Source organism: Xyrauchen texanus, chromosome 21 (genome assembly GCF_025860055.1).
Source record: "Xyrauchen texanus isolate HMW12.3.18 chromosome 21, RBS_HiC_50CHRs, whole genome shotgun sequence".
NCBI classification, from domain to species: Eukaryota; Metazoa; Chordata; class Actinopteri; order Cypriniformes; family Catostomidae; genus Xyrauchen; species Xyrauchen texanus.
The window spans coordinates 12,522,853-12,545,384 of NC_068296.1; the positions used below are offsets into that span (position 1 = coordinate 12,522,853).

At 36.3% G+C, this 22,532-nt stretch overlaps 1 protein-coding gene across 1 annotated transcript in view; it reads right to left on the bottom strand.

Annotated features, from left to right (window-relative positions):
- Positions 1-284: 284 nt before the first annotated feature.
- The window catches only part of abcc8b (ATP-binding cassette, sub-family C (CFTR/MRP), member 8b), a 37,068-nt gene continuing 14,820 nt past the window's right edge, over positions 285-22,532 (bottom strand). The window contains exons 9-41 of the mRNA XM_052151925.1: positions 22,243-22,407; positions 21,595-21,750; positions 20,178-20,312; positions 19,647-19,809; positions 18,987-19,027; positions 18,235-18,386; positions 17,929-18,031; positions 17,524-17,655; positions 16,446-16,518; positions 16,215-16,320; positions 16,064-16,096; positions 15,482-15,514; positions 15,297-15,395; positions 14,533-14,617; positions 14,060-14,140; positions 13,789-13,926; positions 13,151-13,264; positions 12,995-13,079; positions 10,357-10,601; positions 8,343-8,509; positions 8,169-8,238; positions 7,852-8,009; positions 6,530-6,622; positions 6,290-6,392; positions 5,902-6,015; positions 5,692-5,812; positions 4,949-5,079; positions 4,772-4,850; positions 4,572-4,680; positions 2,020-2,123; positions 1,803-1,936; positions 1,651-1,713; positions 285-488 (exon numbers count right to left, since the gene is read on the bottom strand). Coding sequence (XP_052007885.1) covers positions 351-488; positions 1,651-1,713; positions 1,803-1,936; positions 2,020-2,123; positions 4,572-4,680; positions 4,772-4,850; positions 4,949-5,079; positions 5,692-5,812; positions 5,902-6,015; positions 6,290-6,392; positions 6,530-6,622; positions 7,852-8,009; positions 8,169-8,238; positions 8,343-8,509; positions 10,357-10,601; positions 12,995-13,079; positions 13,151-13,264; positions 13,789-13,926; positions 14,060-14,140; positions 14,533-14,617; positions 15,297-15,395; positions 15,482-15,514; positions 16,064-16,096; positions 16,215-16,320; positions 16,446-16,518; positions 17,524-17,655; positions 17,929-18,031; positions 18,235-18,386; positions 18,987-19,027; positions 19,647-19,809; positions 20,178-20,312; positions 21,595-21,750; positions 22,243-22,407 — 3,723 coding nt within the window. The 3' untranslated portion in view covers positions 285-350. The remainder of the gene's footprint in view (positions 489-1,650; positions 1,714-1,802; positions 1,937-2,019; positions 2,124-4,571; positions 4,681-4,771; positions 4,851-4,948; positions 5,080-5,691; positions 5,813-5,901; positions 6,016-6,289; positions 6,393-6,529; positions 6,623-7,851; positions 8,010-8,168; positions 8,239-8,342; positions 8,510-10,356; positions 10,602-12,994; positions 13,080-13,150; positions 13,265-13,788; positions 13,927-14,059; positions 14,141-14,532; positions 14,618-15,296; positions 15,396-15,481; positions 15,515-16,063; positions 16,097-16,214; positions 16,321-16,445; positions 16,519-17,523; positions 17,656-17,928; positions 18,032-18,234; positions 18,387-18,986; positions 19,028-19,646; positions 19,810-20,177; positions 20,313-21,594; positions 21,751-22,242; positions 22,408-22,532) is intronic.

Genomic DNA, 22,532 nt, shown 5'->3' on the forward strand with positions numbered 1-22,532 from the left:
TGCTTAATTTATTTGAAAATTGGTAAATGTAATCTGATTAAAAGAATTTAAAATCTAATTTCACAATTTTTTTGGATTAAAAAGTTATTAGATTTCTAAACTATAACTAAATACTTTGTAATCAGATTACACACTACATTGACGCCAAGTCACTGCTGCTACAACTTAATTTGTTTTTAACATCTGAAGTTCAGACACTTCCTAAAATCCAACTTGTCTACAGATCTCCAATATGTATTTCATAATTTATAATTTTATTATTTTACAATATACAGTACGTCCTATACAAATATTATACGAGCCATACAAAACATACACAATCCAAATTATCTATCCAAACATCATCGCTGTCATTTGTCTGCTCGGACAAATGCAGAGAAAACACTTTCCTTCTGCTCCAGTAGGACATCAGGTTCATCATACTCTAAAATGGCCCCGTGCTTCATCACAATCACCACGTCTGAACCCAGGATGGTGTGAACCCGATGCTGTGAAACACCACAAGAGATCACAGTGATTCAAGATGCAACACAGTCTAACAACAATTACGTTTCTGAAGGTTGGCATGGATGAATTCTGACATTTAAAGAAATGTTCTTTGGGAAGAAATGTTCTATATTAAAATACTTATACCTATCCCAGTTTAATGTCCACAGACAACTACAGGGGAACCATTTGTAGGTTGATTTCCCTAAAGTGTAAACAGTGGCACTTTCAACAATTCTGTTTGAGCGACCCAACACTAACTCAGCCAAAGACATGAGTTTGAGTGTTGGAAACCTTTTTTTAATTTTTGCATTTCAGTTTGGTTTCACTAATATTACAAATTATACACTCACTGAGCACTTTATTAGGAACACATGTACACCTACTTATTCGTGCAGTTATCAAATCAGTCAATCATGTGTCAGCTGTGCAATGCATAAAATCATGCAGATTGTTGGTGCCAGATGGGCTGGTTTGAGTATTTCTGTAACTGCTGATCTCCTGGGATTTTCACCCACAACAGTCTCTAGAGTTTACTCCGAATTGTGCCAAAAAAAAATAAAAAACATCCAGTTGAACGGCAGTTCTGTGGACGGAAACACCTTGTTGATGAGAGAGGTTGACGTGGAATGGCCAGACTCAGCATCTCTGAATGCACAACACTTCGAACCTTGAGGCGGATGGGCTATAAGAGCAGAAGACCACCTCTGTGGTCGGCTAAGGAACGTCGCCTTGTACAAACACAGAGGCACCAAAACGCTTTCCCAGACTTTCGGTTTCATCATACGATGGAGGTGCAATGACCTTCCCAACTCCATCTGTGAAGCTGACTCACTCTCTGTCTTCAAAAAAACACTTAAACACATCTTTTCCATGAGCACTTAATCAGTCACTAAAAAAAAAATGTGTTGCACTTTAATCTGTTTTGAATACTATTCTGATGCTAGTGAAACTTTGTAGTATGGCACTTTCCATACCACTGTCTCCATAAGATGATTTGCTTATGTTTTTCTCTTTTGTAAGTCGCTTTGGATAAAAGCGTCAACCAAATGAATAAATGTAAATATCTGGCACAATATTACCATCAAAGTGTTCCTAATAAAGTGCTCAGTGAGCACTACAGTATGATCCACAGTATGTTTTAAGATAAGTGCCTGTACTTACTGCTATTGTGACCACTGTTCGATCGGCAAATGCAGTCATGACAACTTTCTGCAGAATACTCTCCTATTTAAAACAGGACATTATGGATTTGAGATATTAAAAAAAAAGAAGCATATCATTAATCATGATACTTTCATGGATTTTTATCTCACTGTGGCCATGTCAATTGACGCTGTTGCTTCATCCATAATAAGAATGCTGCTCTTCCTCACAAACGCTCGAGCCAGACAGAAGAGCTGTCTCTGGCCCTGACTGAAGTTCTCTCCTCCCTCTGTAACCATGGCATCTGTAGAACGGACAGAGCATTTGTTGAATTCTAAAGCCTTTACAAATCCTTATCTTATTTAAATTAAAAGTCTTTTATCTCACTTAGGCCACCAGGTAGAGCTTTAACGACTGGCATTAGCTGAGCAATTTCAAGAGCCTCCCAGAGCATTTGATCTGTAGCCTTTCTCTCTGGATCTATATTAAACCTGTGAGAAAGAGAGAGAAAACAAGTTAGTCCATCTTTGTGAAATTGTAATCTACTGAGTCTTATCCCTATCCTCACCTTAAACCTAAATCTAACCAATAGTGCGATCAATGCGAATGGTAGTCAAAAAATTATATAACTGAAGTAACCACGTAATTTTGTATTACTTCTATGACCCCATTTACACCTGGTATTAAGATGCGTTTCAGGTGATCTGCTCACATGTGGTCAGCACTAAATACATAGGGTTCTAAAACGTTTTGTGATCGGATCACAAAAACCATATACAAATGTGGTCAAAAACGCATGTGACATTGCATTGATGCGTCCCGGCAGCATTGAAGCACCACCCCTCCCTTATCAATCAACCACTGTGCTAAAACAAGAGTTTAAACAGCTGTTTTCAAGCGTCTTTAAAAGACAATAACCATCTGGTCATAAAATGTCAAAAGAAAGCAGATACATACACAATCACGAGAGCTTATGACAGACATGAACACCTGAAACTCCTTTAATACAGGAAATACACTAAAATAAAGGATAATTTTGCTTGACATGTTGCATTTGTGCTTAGATTAAAACTCAACCACATCTGGGAGAAACAGTGTGCTGTTCTTTTTGCGCTTTCTGTCATTATTGACTTTATTATCATGCAGTAACACACTAACATAGTGATTGATGTATGTCACCATGAAACATAGACCCTCCCCTCCAAATCCGATCACAAGTGGTCACAGGAAATGCATTTGAGTGACCAGGTGTAAACGGTGATGTGTCATACCTGACCACATGCAATCGGGGTGCATCTTAATACCAGTTGGAAACGGGGTCTAAACATTTTTGGCTCACATGTCAACTCGTGCTCTTTAGGACTCGTAACCTGGTCCTGTTCATCAGAAGTGTAAAGGCCTGTTCACAACAAATCCATGACAATTTTGCTAGACATACCTCTGACGGAAGGTCTAGGGTACACAGAGTCCATAAAAACATTAAATAAAAAATCTATTTCAACCCTGTACAGTAGGCGGTGCTGTTGCTATGACAGTCTCCTCCCAGCAACTTCAGCTGTTAGAGATTAATATAATGAATGCTGTTAAAGCAATTATTTGCCTAATTCGGCATAACTGCTTCATTACGTTCTTTCCATGGTGTTGATGCATTTTGAGGAGTAAATAATCTATTTGTTTTTTTCTGTGAGTGAGATGAGTAGAGAGTGCCATTGCATAAATATATGTCCTATTTATAATTTCACATGTATTTATCTATGAGTATCTTCCAAACGGACTCCAGAAACCAACTTCTCTTTTTATAATGCCTGGATAATATTACACAAGTTACAGTGATATAAATACACGTGGAATAATGTACATTAATAATAACAGTTTAGTATAAAATAGGATTAACATATTACAAATAATATAAAACAAAATACTGCCTTTTCTTTTATTTAAATTATTGCAATACTTTGTTATATTATCTGTGTAATGACAATAGCGTTGTGGTTCTGCAATTCATTTTTTCTAAAACATTGCATGTAAAAAAAAAAGAGCCTAATCCAAACAAATTGCTGAACCTCGCTGCTATTTTTAACACCACGAGAATATACAGGGATATTGATATACATATTAAATAATGCACATTAAGACGAAACACCATAATCAGACTTTCAAAAACAGAATGGGTTTATGTTTGCAGTACAAAGAGTTTGTGAACTGCAACTATTTATTTTTAAGTGTATAATTTCAGGTGTGTATAAGCTAGCTCCAATGCTGGTGTTTGCAAAAACACTCTCTGTAACAAAAAAACTTCAGATTGTCGGAGCACGATTTTTCAGACTCTGTATGAATAGCGGCATCAGAATCCATTATTACAGTACAAATGCTCGCTCAGAAGGAACATTTGTACCAAAAAAATCAGGTTTGGTGTAAACGGGCCTTAACACCAGTTGAGCTACCATGCAATTTAATCACACTTTGAACAATATTGAAAATGTAGTTGGTTATGAAATGCAAAAATGTAAATGCATCGCCTTAAAATTCATGCACTAACGTAAAAGTGTCTTGATGTCAGCTAGCACTGTGCGTGGAACAGGTGGAAGTAAGTGTTTATGAACTGATAATCTGTTTACTTCAGATTTTGTTGTACCACCTCTATTGTTCATTTCATCAGGAAACTGTCACCATTTAAAAAAAAATGTAAGGTATAGTAACATGATTAATAAAACCAGGTTGCAAATTTTGTCTAATGCGGATGAGGAAGCACAGACTATGTAACCTTCCATCAATAATCTCTAGAAAAAGCAAAAAGGCAACTTGTTTTTCATTGTAATTCTAGAATCATTTTGCAGTGGTTAGTTTGTGTGTTTACAGCCAACCTCACGTGGAAATAAAACGGTTAAAAGGAATATATTCTATGATTTCTAAAGACATATTGTCAAGAAAGGTCTCACCGAATCGTTCCACTGAATAAAATAGGATCTTGTAGAATGATGGAAAACTTTGATCGTAGCGTCTGCAGAGGCAGCTTGGAAATATCAATGCCATCTATGATAATTTGCCCTACGGATGAGAAAAATACACAAATTCACTCTCAAAGACACACTAAACCAAAAATGATATTAGACCCATCATTCTTGGGAACCCCTGTTACCCTCGAATGTGTCCACCATTCTGAAGAGGGCCAAAGAAAACGACGACTTTCCACTTCCTGTCCTTCCGCATATTCCCACCTAGAAATAAAACGTTTATACATCAGTGATCTTGCTCTTAGTTCATTAATTCCAGTAACGCCCTTGGAATTTGTGTAAAGCATCATGTGCAGGATTACCTTTTGTCCTGGTTTGATGTGGGCATTGACATGTTTTAGTACAGGTTTCAAGCTGCTGTCGTAGCGCACACTCAAGTTCTTGATCTGGATCTCACCATATTTTGGCCACCCTGCAGGAACCTGAGCAGGAGCTGAAATTAAGGGTAACAAAAACTTTGGCAACACTTTCTCCATAACTTTCATTAACAGCATTAAGCAATATTATTACATTATATAACCCCTAACAGATCTTTAATGTACATTTCCGAGAGTTTTTATATATTCTCACACAATTTGCATTTTAATGCATATTTAAATCCGACTGTATATTGAGCCTTATATGAAGTTCTGTTATCCAACAATTAGTCACAGTCCTCTAATCTGATTGGACAAGTGGCATTCCAAGAGAGCTGATATTTAGTATAACAGCTCTGGGATGCTTTACTATTTGTATCACTCTACTTGTTGTGTTTGTGTCATTCCAGACAGGCTGTCAGTCTTTGCATTGCTAAGTAACTTGCAAAAGTTGATGGTTATATTGTATCTAAAATCTAAGCTACTCAATATTAACAATTTGTTTTTATGAAACTGTTGTATAAAAGCCATATCACACTTGCAAATCTGCTGATTACCTGCAGACTTGTGCGTGCAATATTGCTTAAATATAACTTCTATTTTTATGTTATTTTAATTCAGTTGTACTATTTATCTGATACTATTTCCCCTCCCTCGTTTTCCCTCTCTCTCATACATGTTTCACTCACTAATGAGTCCGTCGTAGCTCTCTGGCTCTGTGTGTATCAGACTGCTGACTCTCTTCACGCAGCCCAGCTGCACCTCCATATCTGCCAGATTACGCACAATCCAATTGAGGTAGTTTGACACCTGCAAGTATGCCAGTGAAATGCTTTTATGCACCTGAATGTGCTGGTGTTGGGATTTGTGTATGAGTACTGCAGGTAATAAGGGTTTACCATGAGGGCATAGGTGAGCCCCAGACCCACCAGTCCTGCTGAAAGCTGATAGTATAAAGCATTAGTTATAGAGGCAACAGCAGCTATGAGCACCACAAAAGCCCCAATGTACTCCTGCAGATATAAGACAACATGCATAAATAAAAACACCATACAGAGTGATACAGTGTGCTTTAAGATAATATGTATAATGAAAGACACTGTACAACAAATATATTCTGACTTTAGTTTCAAATCCCCTTGTAACTGATTCCTTTATTCATATATATTTTGTAAAAATGTGAAGAAATTCTGTAATGAGTCTAGAAGAATATAAAAACTAACATGTAAACATGTTAAAGTTACGTAATCATTACTTTGAAAATAAACCTGAAGTGATTTTCATTACCATGCGAACCTCCAGCCAGCGATTGGCTGACATGAGGAAGAGGGAGGAGATATTATTTGCATCTGTGTATTCTAGCAATTTCTTCTTAAACCTCTGCTCATGCCTGAGACAAAAGAGAGTCCAGTCAATATCCAGTGCTGAATTAAACTAATAAATGCATGAACATGCATTAAAATATATATTTTACTTTGACCATCAAATGATTATTAATGCATGTCTATGTATGTGTGTGTGTGTTACCTGAAAGCTCTGATAGTGGTCAGTCCCTCTATGGTCTGTGAGAAATGGGACAGTAGAGGCATCTCAGTGCTGTCCTCCAACTGCTGCAAGTCTCTACACACAGATTGAATAATAGGTTTTGTAAATAAGAAAAAAATTCAGAAGAAAAAGAGTGGAAATTCACTGAAAACAAACCTGATTTGTTGAAAATAGTGCTCTATTCTCTGCTTCGTGAATGTGCTATGCACAGCACTATGTCCAATTTTTGTGAGTGTTAATTTTAAGCACAATGTTTGTGCCAGCGTAAGTGGGAGTTGGTGGGAGTGTTTGTGCTACCTGTGGGTGTATTGCAGGTTAACGAAGTGGTGCACAGCACAATAATTTCCTGAGAAATAGGTAATTGCGCTTTGAGACTTTTGAGAACCATGTCTAATCTAGACTACAACATTCTTATGAATATTTTTGTGTTATATTATATTATGTTATACTAAATATACTATACTATATAAGTTGTGTTACGTTGATATACTAAGTTACGTTACATTACATTATCATACTTTTATGTTATACTATGTTAAGTTACATCAAATCACATTGTTATCCTGTTATATTACATTATGTTGTGTTGTTATGTTGTTACGTTTAATATGTTATGTTGTTATAATATGTTGAAACTGCACCATTTATAGACATTGGGCCTTATTCACGAAACACAAGTAGAACAAATGTGTGTGTAAATCGTTAGTAATAAGGTTATTAAATAAATTGTCCTATTCAATACAATGGGACATTTTACACAAGAAATTTGTTCTGCTCATGTTTCATGAATAAGGACCATTGTGTTTTTACATTGTGATACATTGATATGTTATGTTACAATGCGTTACATTACTTACGTTACATTACGATTCTTACATAAATTGTTCCATTCAATTCAATGATTACATTTACACAAGAATGCATGTACTCACAAATTTGGTTGCCAATGTTTCATAAATAAGGCCCATTGTGTTTTAAGTGTTGCTTTTAAAAGGATGACATATTTTTTTGTTATTATTTCATGTATGGTCATACGTTTGTTATTATTTAAAATTTATGGTGATGTGTTACTGCATTCATCTGTCTGAAAGTTGTGGACATACGGAATGAGTCGTATTTACAGCTTGGTTTCAATAAATGGTCTTATTGGACTGAGGAGGACATTTTGAGTTCTGAAAGTTACAGTGTGTTTTAATATCACATCATGCACTTTTCTCTCAAAAGATCAAAGAAAATGTGGCTCCTCATGATATGACCCTGTAAAGTTTTGGCCTCCTGTTTGAATTGCAGTTTGAGAGACTAACCTGGATGCTACCCTGAAATACTTCTGTATGAAGTAACAGGCGGTAGCCAATGGGAGCAGAGCGATGAGAAAGACGGGTGTGACGTAAGAGATGACGCCCAAAGCAGACACACACAACAGAGTGGAGCGACTCAAACACTCCATGGTCACTGGAATATGCTGGAATCACAAGGCTATACAATATAATACACTTACAATATCAAGCCATTGTGAATTGGACAAGCAATTAAAGGAGATTTACTGTCAAATTTATTATATTTTTATATCGATTTAAAACATTACAAATGCAGATTAAGAATCATAGTCTTGTTTATTTACCTGGTCAATTGTGTTGGTATCGGTTGAGAATCTGTTTAGAATGTTCCCCAGTGGAGTCGTCTCAAACAACCTGGGGGAAAAATTCACAACAGCAAAAATTAAAAGATTATAAGTAGACCTTTTAAAACTATATGGTCAACATCAAGCGTTAAACTGTTTTACACACAGACCGACCTCATGGGTGCGAGTACAATGATGCGGAGAAGGCTGCAGTGAAGTTCTTTGGCCACCCGTAAGCCTGTCCACTCCACAGCCAGAGAAGTGACCAGACACAGCACTATACCCAAACCACACAATACACAGAACACCTGTAGATATGATGAGTGACTGAACTCACAGTCCTAACAAAGAGAGCGAGAGAGAGAATGATAATAAAGCAGTGTAATGTTGCATCTTCACAACAATATCATATTTTTTTCCCCCAGGTGGTCATCTTGTAAATTAATTATTATTTCTTATAAGTTTCAAGTCATCATTTAACCTTGCATGACCATTTTCCACCCTTTCTCTGACCCTTAGGCCACTTTTTGCTGCTGTGCATTTAAGACTTGTGGTCAGAATAGTGGTTGTTAAAATCACTTTACATTAATCACTTTATATCGATCACTTTACATATCAAGTTATAAAGTATATCACTTTATATATTACTTCAAAATTATATCAAATGTGGGCAGTCATATGTCTATGTATTCTTCAGTCTTACATCAGTAAGTTGTGGATATTCAGAACAAGTTTTTTCCAGTTTAATTTCATGCTCTTTTTTTTTTTTTTTTAAAGACCGGTGAGGATGTTTTTAGTTGAGTGAACAGTTCAGTATGTTTTTAAAGTACATCTTCATTCTATCAAATTAAGAAGACACTTCTGCAGAAGGAAAACATTATAATTCTGCTGGGAATTAAGAACAGTGTTTGTAGAGGTCACAAGGTCCACTGGGACTTTCACTAAGATAGACACAGCTGTGTGCAAACCCTTGAGGCTAAAAAGCCTGGTGATGTCTAAATGTGTGTGACTGTGTGTGTACAAGTGTAAATGCATGTAAAGGTCTATTTTTGGACTGCATGATAAGGACATCAATTCACGTCCAACAGGATAGACAAAGGATTCTGGCTAAGTTAAAGGATAGTTCACCCAAAAATGAAAATTATCTCATCATTTACTCACCCTCATGCCATCCCAGATGTGTAAGACTTTCTTTCATCTGCTGAACAGAGTAATATCTTTTTAGAGTAATATCTCAACTCTGTAGGTCCATAAAATACAAGTGAATACTGGCCAGAACTGTGAAGGTCAAAAATCATATTAAGGCACCATAAAAGTAATCCATACAACTTCAGTGTTTTAATCCATATCTTCAGGAGCAATATGATAGGTGTAGGTAAGAAACAGATCAATAAGTCCTTTTTTTAACATTAAATGTTCCTCCCTGCCCAGTATGTGGTGATGTGCACAAATAATTTGAATCGCCAAAAACAAAAGAAGAATGTGAAAGTGGAGATTTAGAGTAAAAAATGTACTTAATATTGATCTGTTTCTCACCAACACCTATCATATCGCTTCTGGAGATATGGATTTAACTTTAAAAAAAAAAAAAAGAAAAGTTTTTTGGATTACTTTTATGTTGCCTTGATATGCTTTTTGGACCTTCAAAGTTCTGGCAACCATTCAATTGCAATGGTATGGACCAACAGAGCTGAAATATGTTTCTAAAAATCTTTGTTTGTATTTTACTGAAGAGAGAAAGTCATACACATCTGGGATGGCATGAGGGTGAGTAAATTGTGAGAACATTTTCATTTTTGGGTGAACTATTCATTTAAGAAAACATGATGTGCTGCAAATTCACTGTGAAAAGTATTCAGTTTAAAACAGTTCAATAACGTTTAAATTAAGGCTGCAGTATGTAATTTCTGTGGTAATTACCACTAGTGGTACCAAACCGAATTGCAACAATAATGACTATTTTCAAACACGTTTCCCATCTTCCATTGGTATGAACAAACAGATTACCCCACCCTTAACTCACACGATTGGTTGAGCGAGAAATTTGCATGTTGGGTTGCTCAAGCAGAGCAAAGTTTTCAAAGTGCCACAGAACCAGCCTACACATCAATCTACAAATGTTATACATATAGTTAAATCTGCATACTAAGCTATAAGAGGAGAAAGTCTTTCTCTTCCTGTCTCTCACCTGTGTTATGGTACAGTTCCTCTCAGCACTTTCGATCTGTGCTTCTATGACGTGTGATGTCCAATGAGCGAGCCAGAAGTCTATGGCAACCATGAGGGTGTGTTTAGTGATCTGAGAGAGAACGAGTAGAGGAATCAGCAACAGGCCTGCAGCTCTCAGGTATGTTGCAAACAAACTCCAGGGAATGGTGGTCCTGTAACGCAGCTCCGCCCTGAGGCTTTCTTCATCTGTAGTGGTTGAGCTGTCTGCAATAAACACAACACATTAAACACCATTCAGTTTAAATCTGGGCAAGGTTAAGCTTAGTTCACCATGTTAATTCCAGAGGGGACACTCAGATCAGCCGGAATAAATAAAATATTTAAAGGGGAAGTGTGCAATTTATGTGCCTCTAGCAGTTTCTGTTCATTTGAGCCAAGTAGTTCTATACGTTAACATTCCCATTCATTGCAATGGCAGTTGTTTGGCAGGGGCATTTATGGGCACTCATTGAGCGCAACAGTGCTCACCCACTTTTTCAGCCATCTTTGCTACGAAAGTATGTTTCTTAGTATGTTTTCCATAGGGATATCATACAATCCTTCATAAAAGAGTTCTAAGCCATGAGCCAAACCAACCAGCACCAAGATGAATTATTGAAACATAGATTTGAAGCAAAAAAAGTGCATGGTTCTGCATGTGGTGCAGAAATTACACACTTCAGATATAAGGATTTTTACTTTTTTTATTTTGGGATCATAAGATATTTTAAAATATGTATTAGAGATTCAGTATGTGATAAATAGCGTCATTTCCATCAAACAGATTTAATTTCTCTAAAGTCTGTTTGAATGAATAAATGCTGTATATTAATTGTAATGCACTCATGCATGGCATCAAAGGAAACTGGGTAGGTGACTAGAAGAAGGCAGAGAAAAAAAGAATAAGGTGCAGCTTTTTTTCAACATGGTTCATGCATTTCATGCCTCTAAGACTTAAATAGGATTGTGCAGTACCATAGAGCATATTATCATGAGCATGAAAACAATGCAGGATGCGTCTGCATTTGGGATGTTAATTAATTATCACAAATGCGATAACAGTAGCGTAACATTGGATTGTACGAGTATATAAAGCACTATGAATTACTAACCACCAACATGCTGAATAATGCTTATTTGATAATCACGGCTCAAAGGAACGTAATAAATGTTTTGTGTATTGTATTGTTGTGATGTATTACATAACTCTATGTATTGCACTCCGATTTAGAGGAGTTTTCATTCCATTGTAAAAGCTTCACTAACTACGAGAATTCTTAACATCCCCAGGCGGCATGCTATTCATTTGTACCAGAGGTTACTCAAAGGATTCATGCCATTATTCCAGACCTTTCACTTCACTAACAGGAACATCAGCAGCTGGGCATTTCCCATAAATGCACATGGGAAAAGCCACAATAAATATGAAAACAAGGACATTAGAAATCACATAACAACACCACTGGAGACAAATGCACACTGCAGCTGAACAGATGATACATCGACATATGCAGCATACAAGGTGAAATATTTCAACTAATGCTGATGTGAAAGGATTATAACATGTAATTTGGAAAGCAGACTTGCAAAAGTGAAAAATCTGCATGGCTAATGTTTTTATTACAGATATAAATATGCTAGCACCTTGTTTCAAGCAAACATCAAATAAAGAGTTAAAGGTGCTGTAGGAGATTTTAGCAGTTCTGGAATTTCTACAAACTGAGCCGTTGGATTAGCCACACCCCCTCTTATTAAAACCCTGCACTCTAACGATACCAGATGAGCTTTATAGAGCCCAACATCGAGCAGAAGCGGTTGTCAAAAACAGCAGCAAAATAGTGCCATCAAATAACAACTGTTATGAACAACATGGCATAAAAATGGCATTAAGCCTCAATAAGTCGCTGCAACTATAATCCAGTGAGAAGGCGCAAAATGATTGACAAGTAGAAAGCATCAGAGACTGTGGCCCCGGGACAAATATTGGTTTGCATACAGAGTCTACTGCTGTCACAGAGGCCGGTGCAATATCTCAGGACACATATTTCAGTGATGTCTTTCAGGGAGTAGGAACAAATTTTGTATACCTTTCCATGAAAAAAACAAATCGCTTACAGCAACTTTAAGTTAAATCAATCGATGCTGAAGTGGATAATGTGTCGTTAAAACATCCAAGTAATGACACAACGAACTCAATATGATCAACACAAGACATGACTGAAACTGTTGTAAGACAATAACCAATAATCAATTTAAACTCTAAGAAATACATTAATATTCTAATAACAATCAATAATACCAACCCATATTAAAACAAATACATGTATCATCCGTCTTCTTTTGCGTAGTCTCAGTGATCCCTGCTGAAAAGACCAGCTTAGCTGGTCACATGCATACAGTATCTGGTATTTTGGATACTGGTTTGCTGGTGTCCCCATCAAGCTTTATAACAGGCTAAACCAGCAATATATATTTGGTCAACCAGCTTGGCTATGCAGGTCTACCAGCTGAACCAGCACAAACCAGCAGTTACTATAGCTGGTCTCATCAACAAGGTTACTAATCTCAATAAAAGAAGCACAGTTATATGTTTAGATGAACTTAATGAGACATTTTACCTTCATCCTCATCTTCTGTGGCCAGGGTATCTCTAGAGTACATGGCCCTCCTGAAACTCTTTCTCTTCAATTCAGTACTGTTTTCCTGAGGAAATATTTAAGAATGCTAATATAGTAGACTTAAGTAGAACATCTCAAAGAAGAAGTATTTTTTACCTTGTTCTGTCTGTTCATTAGGGTTCTCCACTGTTCAAACAAATCAGGTTCAGCACACTGGATGTCCTTTAATGTCCCTTGAGTCTGCACTGTCCCATCTCGCATTGATATTATCTATAGGACCATAATAATGGAAAAAATATTTCAGCTGGACAACAAATAGGCAGACCATTCTTTATTACAATATTCACAATGCAATACAAACCCAAATAAATGGTGATACAAAAATATTGTATAAGTAGGATGTTTACATTTATTCTGTTTAGCAGATGCTTTTATCCAAATTGTATTGTATTGTATTTTTTTATAACTGACTATATATAATAAATGAAGTATAATTAAGTATATACAGTGCATCACAGCGCTTCACTTTTTCCACATTTTGTTATGTTAGAGCCTTATTCCAAAATCGATTAAATTCATTATTTTCCTCAAAATTCTACAAACAATACCCCATAATGACAAGGTGAAAGAAGTTTGTTTGAAATCTTTGCACATTTTTTACAAATGAAAAAAATCATATGTACATAAGTATTCACAGCCTTTGCCATGTCAAAGCGAAGCGCTGTGAATACTTTCCGGATGCACTGTATATAAATCCCTTGAAAATTGAAGAACAGTTCTAGAAATCTTCTCACCCAGTCTGCATGAGGTAAGTACTGCAGTTTGTGAGTAACCAAGACAACAGTCCTCTTTTCCTGTCGAAGGAACTTGACAATTCCTTCATGCATGAGGTGATCACTGAGGTGAATGTCAAGAGATGAAAATGGGTCATCCTGAAAGTAAAAATGATGGGGTGTTGACTTCTTTTTATTATGATGGAAGAACAAATATGCTTTTGAAAATGTGTTTGCTAAATTATGATGAATTTAGTGCAGAGACGCAGAGTCTACATTTGGCCGAACTCACCAGGAAGACCACATTGGTCCGCTGATAAAGGACTCGAGCTATGCTGATTCGCTGACGCTGGCCTCCAGAAAGAATGATTCCCTGGAGGAGAGAAATTCATAAAATGAATAAGTTGCCTTTCAGACCAAACCCGTACTTGCAGTAAAAATACCTAGACACAGCGGAACAAATTGAACAGATCTCAGGTGTCGCGAGATGCATTTTTAAAGGTTGAAGTTTTTTTTACTTATCACGCCGTCAGAGACGCAGCACAATGGTCAAAGATATCTGCCTAGTGCATGTTTACATAGAAAAACTACTGAAAAACATCCCAGATGGACAAGAAAACTTGTTCGTTATGAACAGCCCCTTAAATTATTTTAGACAAACATACTACTGAAACAGAATTAATTGCACTTGGCTTAATTTATGCTGTAATAAGCAAATTGACACCTATGCATACACAAAAGACACTATTGACATCTCGTACATACCCTTTCTCCAATCACTGTTTGATCACCTTGAGGTAGTGTATCAATATCTGGTTGTAGCTGGCAGATCTCAATCACTTCTTTATACCTGAGGAGACGTATGGAACAACAGCAAAATCATGTATTCATTGATATTTGTACTTTAAAATTATTATACAGCAGGGTTAAACACAAAGTTCTCTAATTTTCTACAATCTAGAAAAGATTCTGACATAATGGTGATGTCAGCGTGTTTATCATAACTTCAAAAAACTTGGTATATAATGCACAAGGCATCCCTGTATGGACTACTGCATTGATACTCTGTTAATTGTCGGTTTAAAATGACATGTCTTACTGGTTGCTAAAGGACTCATAGAGGAGAAATCTGCCAAATAGGCAACATATCTGTTACATAACACTAAAGCTACATCTCTTAGACAAGCTTTAATTTTTGTTTTTCTCAGACAACAGTTATTTTTGAGATTTCCATTGAAATTCCATTGAGAAAACACCTCTTTTTTCCAGATTTCTTTTTTTTTTTAATGAGGCAGAAAAAAAAATCCCTGTAGCCCCTGGACTGAAAGTGAAACACGCGGAAGGAGGTTTAGTGTTTGTGCAGAGTGGTGTGAGGAAACCAAAGGAAAAGGGTCCATTTGCATCCACAGATATCTCTCACATGACTGAACAAGAAGGAATTCAGGACATCAGTTACATTAGGGAATTATAGGGTTATACTCGATTTTAAGTACAGCTGTAGCTGTGAAGAAAGAGTCAATGAAGGATACCTCTTCACATTGGGGGCCATGTCAAACAGGATGTTTTCCTCAACTGTGGCGTTTAAGAGCCAAGGCCTCTGAGAAGCATAGGCTACTGAACCTCTCTTCCTGAAAAACAGGAGCAAAGCTTCAGGTTCTTGATGCCTCTTAAAGTATAATATCAAATTAAAGTAAAATGATAGTGTAATAATTACGTGGGTGAATGTCTTCCACTCAAATAATGTGATCTATAAGACACAAAAGGCATATATCTTTACAGAACATGTGTCTATAAAAATTATCTTGTACAATATTATTAGAAGAAAGATTTTTGTGGAAAACAAACTAGAAGATTTTTTTAAAGTTGTACCATCATTCCATTTAAAGTATTAGTAATATAACATTCTGTCATAATTTACTCACACCATGTTGTTCCAAATCTGTATGACTTCAGCAATAAAAACAACGCAAACAAGTCCTTGCATGCAAGCAAGTCCTTACTGTGAACAAGCTTTTCTCATAGACTCATGAACAAGCAAAACACATCAAGATTTTCACTGAAAAATGACTTCAATGATACTTTTGGGTGCTTTTGTAAGCTTTAAAGTACAGGTAAGTCACTGTCCACTGCCTTTGCATTGAATAGGCAGACTGTGGTATTCCTTTAAACATTTGTGTTTAACATAAGAAAGAAAGTCATATGTGTTTGGAACGACATGAGGGTGAGTAAATTAAGATCGAAATTTCATTTTTGGGTGAACTATCCCTTTAATATGAACAACAACATAATGTTTTACCTCACATTATCTTCTGAATCACTGTTGGGTAAACTGTGGGAAAATGCAGCAGTATTAACATTATACCACAATCAAATTAACAGGCGAAAATAAAATATTGTATGCTATTGATTTAATACAGCATTCATTTTGAGCACTCTCTGTGTTTCACCTGTTCCATGTTAAATTTCCGGAAACCTTTTGCATCTCTCCCAGCGCAGCCAGCAAAAGAGAGGATTTCCCACTTCCTACCTGCCCTACGATCATCGTCAGCTGACCTGATACACAGCACATAAACAAACAAAAAAACCAAAAATATAAAATAGTGGCTGTTTGAAAGGTCTATGTATGTATAACAGTAAAGCAACAATAGACATGATCATATCCAATCACAGAACCTCACCGAATGGAACCTTTATGTCGATATTGGTTAAAGTTGGGCATCCCTGTGTCCATGTGAAGTAGCCATTAACAATCTACCCATATACAACAGAAGAACACAAAGTGCTTGTTTTTCTTTTATTATTTTCTTAATAAAATGATTAAATAAATATTTGTTATTCTGTAAAAAATTCTGTTATCATTTATTCACACTCATGTTGTTCCAAACCCATATTACTTTGAAATGTTGAATTTGAGTGAAAAACTCAAAGTCTCACGTGCACACACATGCCACTTTGAAGGATGTTATCTTAAAGCACTTTTGATTGTGCAAATGATGTCAAGATTTTAGCTGGTATTCTGGATTGTTTCTCACCAAAAAATATTGTATACCTTCAGAAGACTTCGAATATGATTTACGTGTCTCATGGTCTACTTTTATAAAAATTTTGGCTCCTTTCTTAAGCTTAAAGTGAGTCACAGTGTTTCTGCACAAGGAAGAAAATCATATGGGTTTGGAATGACATGATGACAAAATTTCTATTTTTGAGTGAACTATTCCTTTAACTCTTTTGCTAGTTTGTTCTCATTAATTATGACCATTATTACAGTAACTGTTTATTATAACCATTATAACTGTTAGTATACTTTTTTATTGTAAATGTAAGCGAAGCGTAGTTCTAGCAGCAAGACTTGCAGCAGTACATAATCGCACCATTAGCTAGGTAACTCCTAGCATGCGTCAGCCATTACTTTAGTAATATTAAGTCTGCTTACAGTTGTTGCAACCTCCACCACCCCACTGCCATCAGTTGAGTCCCGTCCTGCACGGAGGTAGGCTCCTCGCCCCTGCTCCGTATTTCTGGCAGGATCTAACGGTTCTGAGTACAACTTCTTTGGACTGCCAGATGGGGCTTATGCCAAAGAGAGACATTACATTCCTGTTTCATATTTATCAAATAAATGTCATCTTACTCAAGTCTGCAAGTCTTCCTGATAGAAATAACTGTGCTTTATATTTAATGGTATCTAAAATACTGTAAACAGAAATATATTGATGATCAACATTGCACTCAATGAATTGATTATATGATTTGTACCTTAATACAGACTTCCCCCTCCTGGGAAACTGAATCCATCAGTTCCTGTTCTTGCTGCTGAAAGTTCCTGTTAACATCCTGTTTGGCTTTGTACTTACGATTCACCAGCTTGGCCTGAAGCTGTAATGCATACTGAGGGGAATGAGACCAAAAAAACTGTTAATTCCATCCTGGGAGGAATGATTCACTCACAATAGGTTGATTAGAAAATATAATATGAAATGGACAAACATAAGTGAGCACCAATTTATGCTTGTTAAGCATTATATTTCCACTGAATATGTGAACAAGGCTGAAGGGATTTGCTCCCATGATCTTTCTGAAGACTTGATCTTCTTGTATATGTCTTAAGAAAAGCATCAAAGATTATTATCTCTCATTTAAATTGTGTGGTACTATACTTACGACAGACTTAATGTCGCCATGGTTGTTTTCTGGGGTTTGGACTATAGGCTCCTTATCAGTTTCAATTTCTGCACTACTAAGGAATTCACTCAATTTCTGCACACTGAAAATAGGTGAAAGAGGAAATATTTTGTGTATCATGTCATTAAGGCTCGATGACATTAAATTCACTGTAGCGGTGGGACAAATATAGAAAAGAAACAATGAGGCTGAAAAGACTGAAAGCTTAATTTTGTTATTAATGTGTATGAATAGCAAATACTGTAAATCATAATGCCCATATTGAGAAAGAGTGCTGTCATTCACCTTACAAGAGCTTTGACAGTGGAGTGTAAGACACTGGAGAGCAGGAAGAGGGGCGTAACCAGGATGTGGCAGAGTGAGAGAGAGCCGAAGGCCACAGCGGGGGACAGATCGAAGTCTGTGGCACTGTGCATGTGCACATGAACCACAAATATCTGATAAACAGAGAACATTTGAATTGCCTAAAACCTGATTTACACAAATCAAACTCTCACATTTAAAGATGCAGTATGAAGTATGAATTACATAAAATAAGTCTTCAAATAATCCTTCTTTAGATCATTTGTGAATTTCAAGGTGATTATTTATAATTCGAAAATTTCAACATTTTAAAAAGGGCTGGTTTTTGCATTGTAAAATGCACAGTAATGAATGAGCGAGAGAATACCTTGGTTTTAAAAACCTTTGGTTTTTGTAAGTCGCTTTGGATAAAAGCGTCTGCCAAATGAATAAATGTAAAGAAATATTTCACAAAAAAATGTATATTATGTCATAATTTATTCACCCTCATGCTGTTCCAAACTCATATGACTTACTTTCTGCAATTGAACACAGAAGGTCCTGTTAGGCAGATTGTTAGCCTCAGTAGCCATTCACTTACATTGTTAAAAAAAAAGGTTGCAATGAAATTACATTTTCATGGTAGAAAGCAAGTCATACCAGTTTCGAGCAACATGAGGTTGAGTAAATTATGACAGCATTTTAATTTTTGGGTGAACAACGTTTTTTAAGTAAAACACCAGTCAAAAACTCACTGTGAGAACAGCAGCAATTGGGATGGCAGCATTCATGAAAACTGCATAAAACAAAATGTGAAAGAATAATTAATATACTGCAACTGATCATGTCTCTGAAAGGAATCATGTTTCTTGATCTGAAATTTTAAATTCTCTGTAACGTAAAAGTGAGCTATTTTAAATGTTTTAATTTTCTGATTATATTATAAAATTATATTAAACTAGGATGAGCCATTGGGCCACTTTCGAAATCAAATTTATGTCAAATTTAACTGAATTTACCCTACTCTTGCAGATTTGATTTTGCAGATCTTAAAAGGATAGTTCACCCAAAAATGTATACTCTGTCATCATTTACTCATCTTCATGTTGTTACAAACCCATATGACATTCTTTCTTCTATGGAACACAATAATAGGTGTTAGGCAGAATGTTAGCCTCAGTCACTATTCACCTTCACTGTATCTTTTTTCCATACAGTAAAAGTCTGTCATTCTGAGTGTATGTAATGTCTCATCAGTCTAACATTTCATCAGAAATAAAGTCATATGGTGTTGGAACAACATGAGTGTGAGAAAATTGCAGAATTTTAATTTTGGGGTGAACTATTTATTTTTATTTTTGTTTTGTGTTTTGAATTTGGAATTAGTGCATCTATACTCTAAATTAGAACCTCACTGGAGAGGGAAGTGTAGAGTGCAAATGTTCGGAGGTTGGTCAGCTCTTTTCTGCGAGTGTCCTCCACACTGGATCTGAAGATATGCTCCCATGCGTACAGCTTCAGGATCTTGATTCCCCTCAGCAGCTCATTGGTTTTCTTCAGTCTCTCACTAGTGTATTCCTGTAACACACATCCATTATGATGTTATCACTAAGCACAATCACCCTCTACCTCAGTCATGATGGTAATCATGTACAACTCTGACTGATTGATATTATAATAAAATTATGGTGATATAATACATACAATATATCTCATAATAAGCAAGGGTGACCTAGAAGCAAAGCTTCTAAGAAGCTATGTAAAGGCTCACTTTCTCAATCAATTGACAATACTTTAGATTAGACACTTTGGGGACACAAGTTGTCTAGGAATGTGTAGCTTTCTTTTTTTAAGCTACGGTATATATTGTGTAGTGACAGTATCACAGTACCACAAAATGTCTTTTCAATGTAAGGTAGAGTAAAACCATGCTAACAAGTTCTTACCAGAGTGCTCTTCTGAGCACGTGAGAGTCGAGTGGCTACAAAATACTGCAGGGGGGCCAAAACAGTGATGACGGTCGCACCAATCAGAGCGCTCACTCCCAACAGGTAGTACAGGAGAATTACGCCAATGACAATCTACGCATGAAAATAACACATCAAAAACATATTAATGAATTCATTATTTATTTATCATGATTTATTATATTATATTCTTATCTGTCCTTGCACCCTATTAAACACAGATCTACAGGTGAAACTCGAAAAATTAGACTATCGTGCAAAAGTTCATTAATTTCAGTAATTCAACTTAAAAGGTGAAACTAATATATTATATAGACTCATTACAAGCAAAGTAAGATATTTCAAGCCTTTATTTGATATAATTTTGATGATTATGGCTTACAGCTTATGAAAACCCCAAATTCAGAATCTCAGAAAATTAGAATATTACATGAAATCAATAAAAAAAAGGATTTTAAATACAGAAATGTCGGCCCTCTGAAAAGTATAATCATGCATATGTACTCAGTACTTGGTTTGGGCCCCTTTTGCATTAATTACTGCCTCAATGCGTGGCATGGATGCTATCAGCCTGTGGCACTGCTGAGGTGTTATGGAAGACCAAGATGCTTCAATAGCGGCCTTCAGCTCTTCTGCATTGTTTGGTCTCATGTCTCTCATCTTTCTCTTAGTAATGCCCCATAGATTCTCTATGGGGTTCAGGTCAGGCGAGTTTGCTGGCCAATCAAGCACAGTAATACCATGGTCATTGAACCAGGTTTTGGTACTTTTGGCAGTGTGGGCAGGTGCCAAGTCCTGCTGGAAAATGAAGTCAGCATCTCCATAAAGCTTGTCTGCTGAAGGAAGCATGAAGTGCTCTAAAATGTTCCGGTAGACGGCTGCGTTGACTCTGGACTTAATAAAGCACAGTGGACCAACACCAGCCGATGACATGGCTCCCCAAACCAACACAGACTGTGGAAACTTCACACTGGACTTCAAGCATCTTGGATTATGTGCCTCTCCATTCTTCCTCCAGACTCTGGGACCATTTAAAGGCTCAGGAACCCTTTGCAGGTGTTTAGCTGATTAGAGTGTGACACTTTGAGCCTACAATACTGAACCTTTTCACAATATTCTAATTTTCTGAGATTCTGAATTTGGGGTTTTCATAAGCTGTAAGCCATAATCATCAAAATTATATCAAATAAAGGCTTGAAATATCTTACTTTGCTTGTCATGAGTATATATAATATATTAGTTTCACCTTTTAAGTTGAATTACTGAAATTAATGAACTTTTGCACGATATTCTAATTTTTCGAGTTTCACCTGTATTAGGAAAGTTATCTCTCTCAAGAATTAGGGTTTGAAGGTCAGGGTTATGGTAAGTCAATAATATAAAACATATACATTACCTGAACCGGCATGGCCCAGAGATTGGGACAGAGAAAAAAGAACCACATGAGGTGGTTGGTATCCCGGGCCACCAGACTGCAGATCTGGGCAGTGGTCATGTCACCCATAGACATGTTAGAGGTACACAGACGCATAATCTTATTGTAAATTTTAGTCTGCAGGAAGAAGAACCATAACAAACATTTTCTGGTTAGTACTAGCCAGTAGAATGGAACTGAATACATAAATAAATGTATATAATAAATTCCAATTTGTAAGTACAATTACTGTAAATACCATTAATTTACATTAACTTTCATTTACATTACTATAACAGTCAAATTCAGCATGTTAGATGTTTTGCTGTGAATTGCACTAACAAAGAGTACAAAAAACATTATAATTGTATTTCCAAGGTTTTTAAACATGGGCATGGTACAAATGTTATGTTTTTCTTTTATATAGGTACTGAATATTTTTTTTTGTATACATTGAAGTGCATTGGAGTACCATGTAAATACCATGGTATATGAAACATCACTGAACCTGTGCAGTGTTCTATTATAAAACCTTTTTTTTTAAAGGTTTGATGGCAAGACATTATAATTGAAACATACTGAAACAGAACACTGCACATTTTAATTGAGAGATCGATAGATAAATCACACCTGTATGGCCCCTCTGAGCTTTATTCCAGTCTCTATGGCGACATAGTAAGACGCCTGTAGGAAGGTTCTCTGTAGCAGCAGGGCCAGGAAGAGCAGCACAGCAAGAACATATGCATTTGCTAAGAACGCTTCAGAGGAAATGAAGTGCACTCCAAGCAGCTTCACCTGCCAAAGAAAGTGTATAAAAACCCTGTTAATAGCGTTTTATCAAACAGTGGGTGAAAACATGTACAGATATTTTGTTCCCCCAAAAATCTAAAGAAAAAACAAAAAGATCTTGCATAAACAAA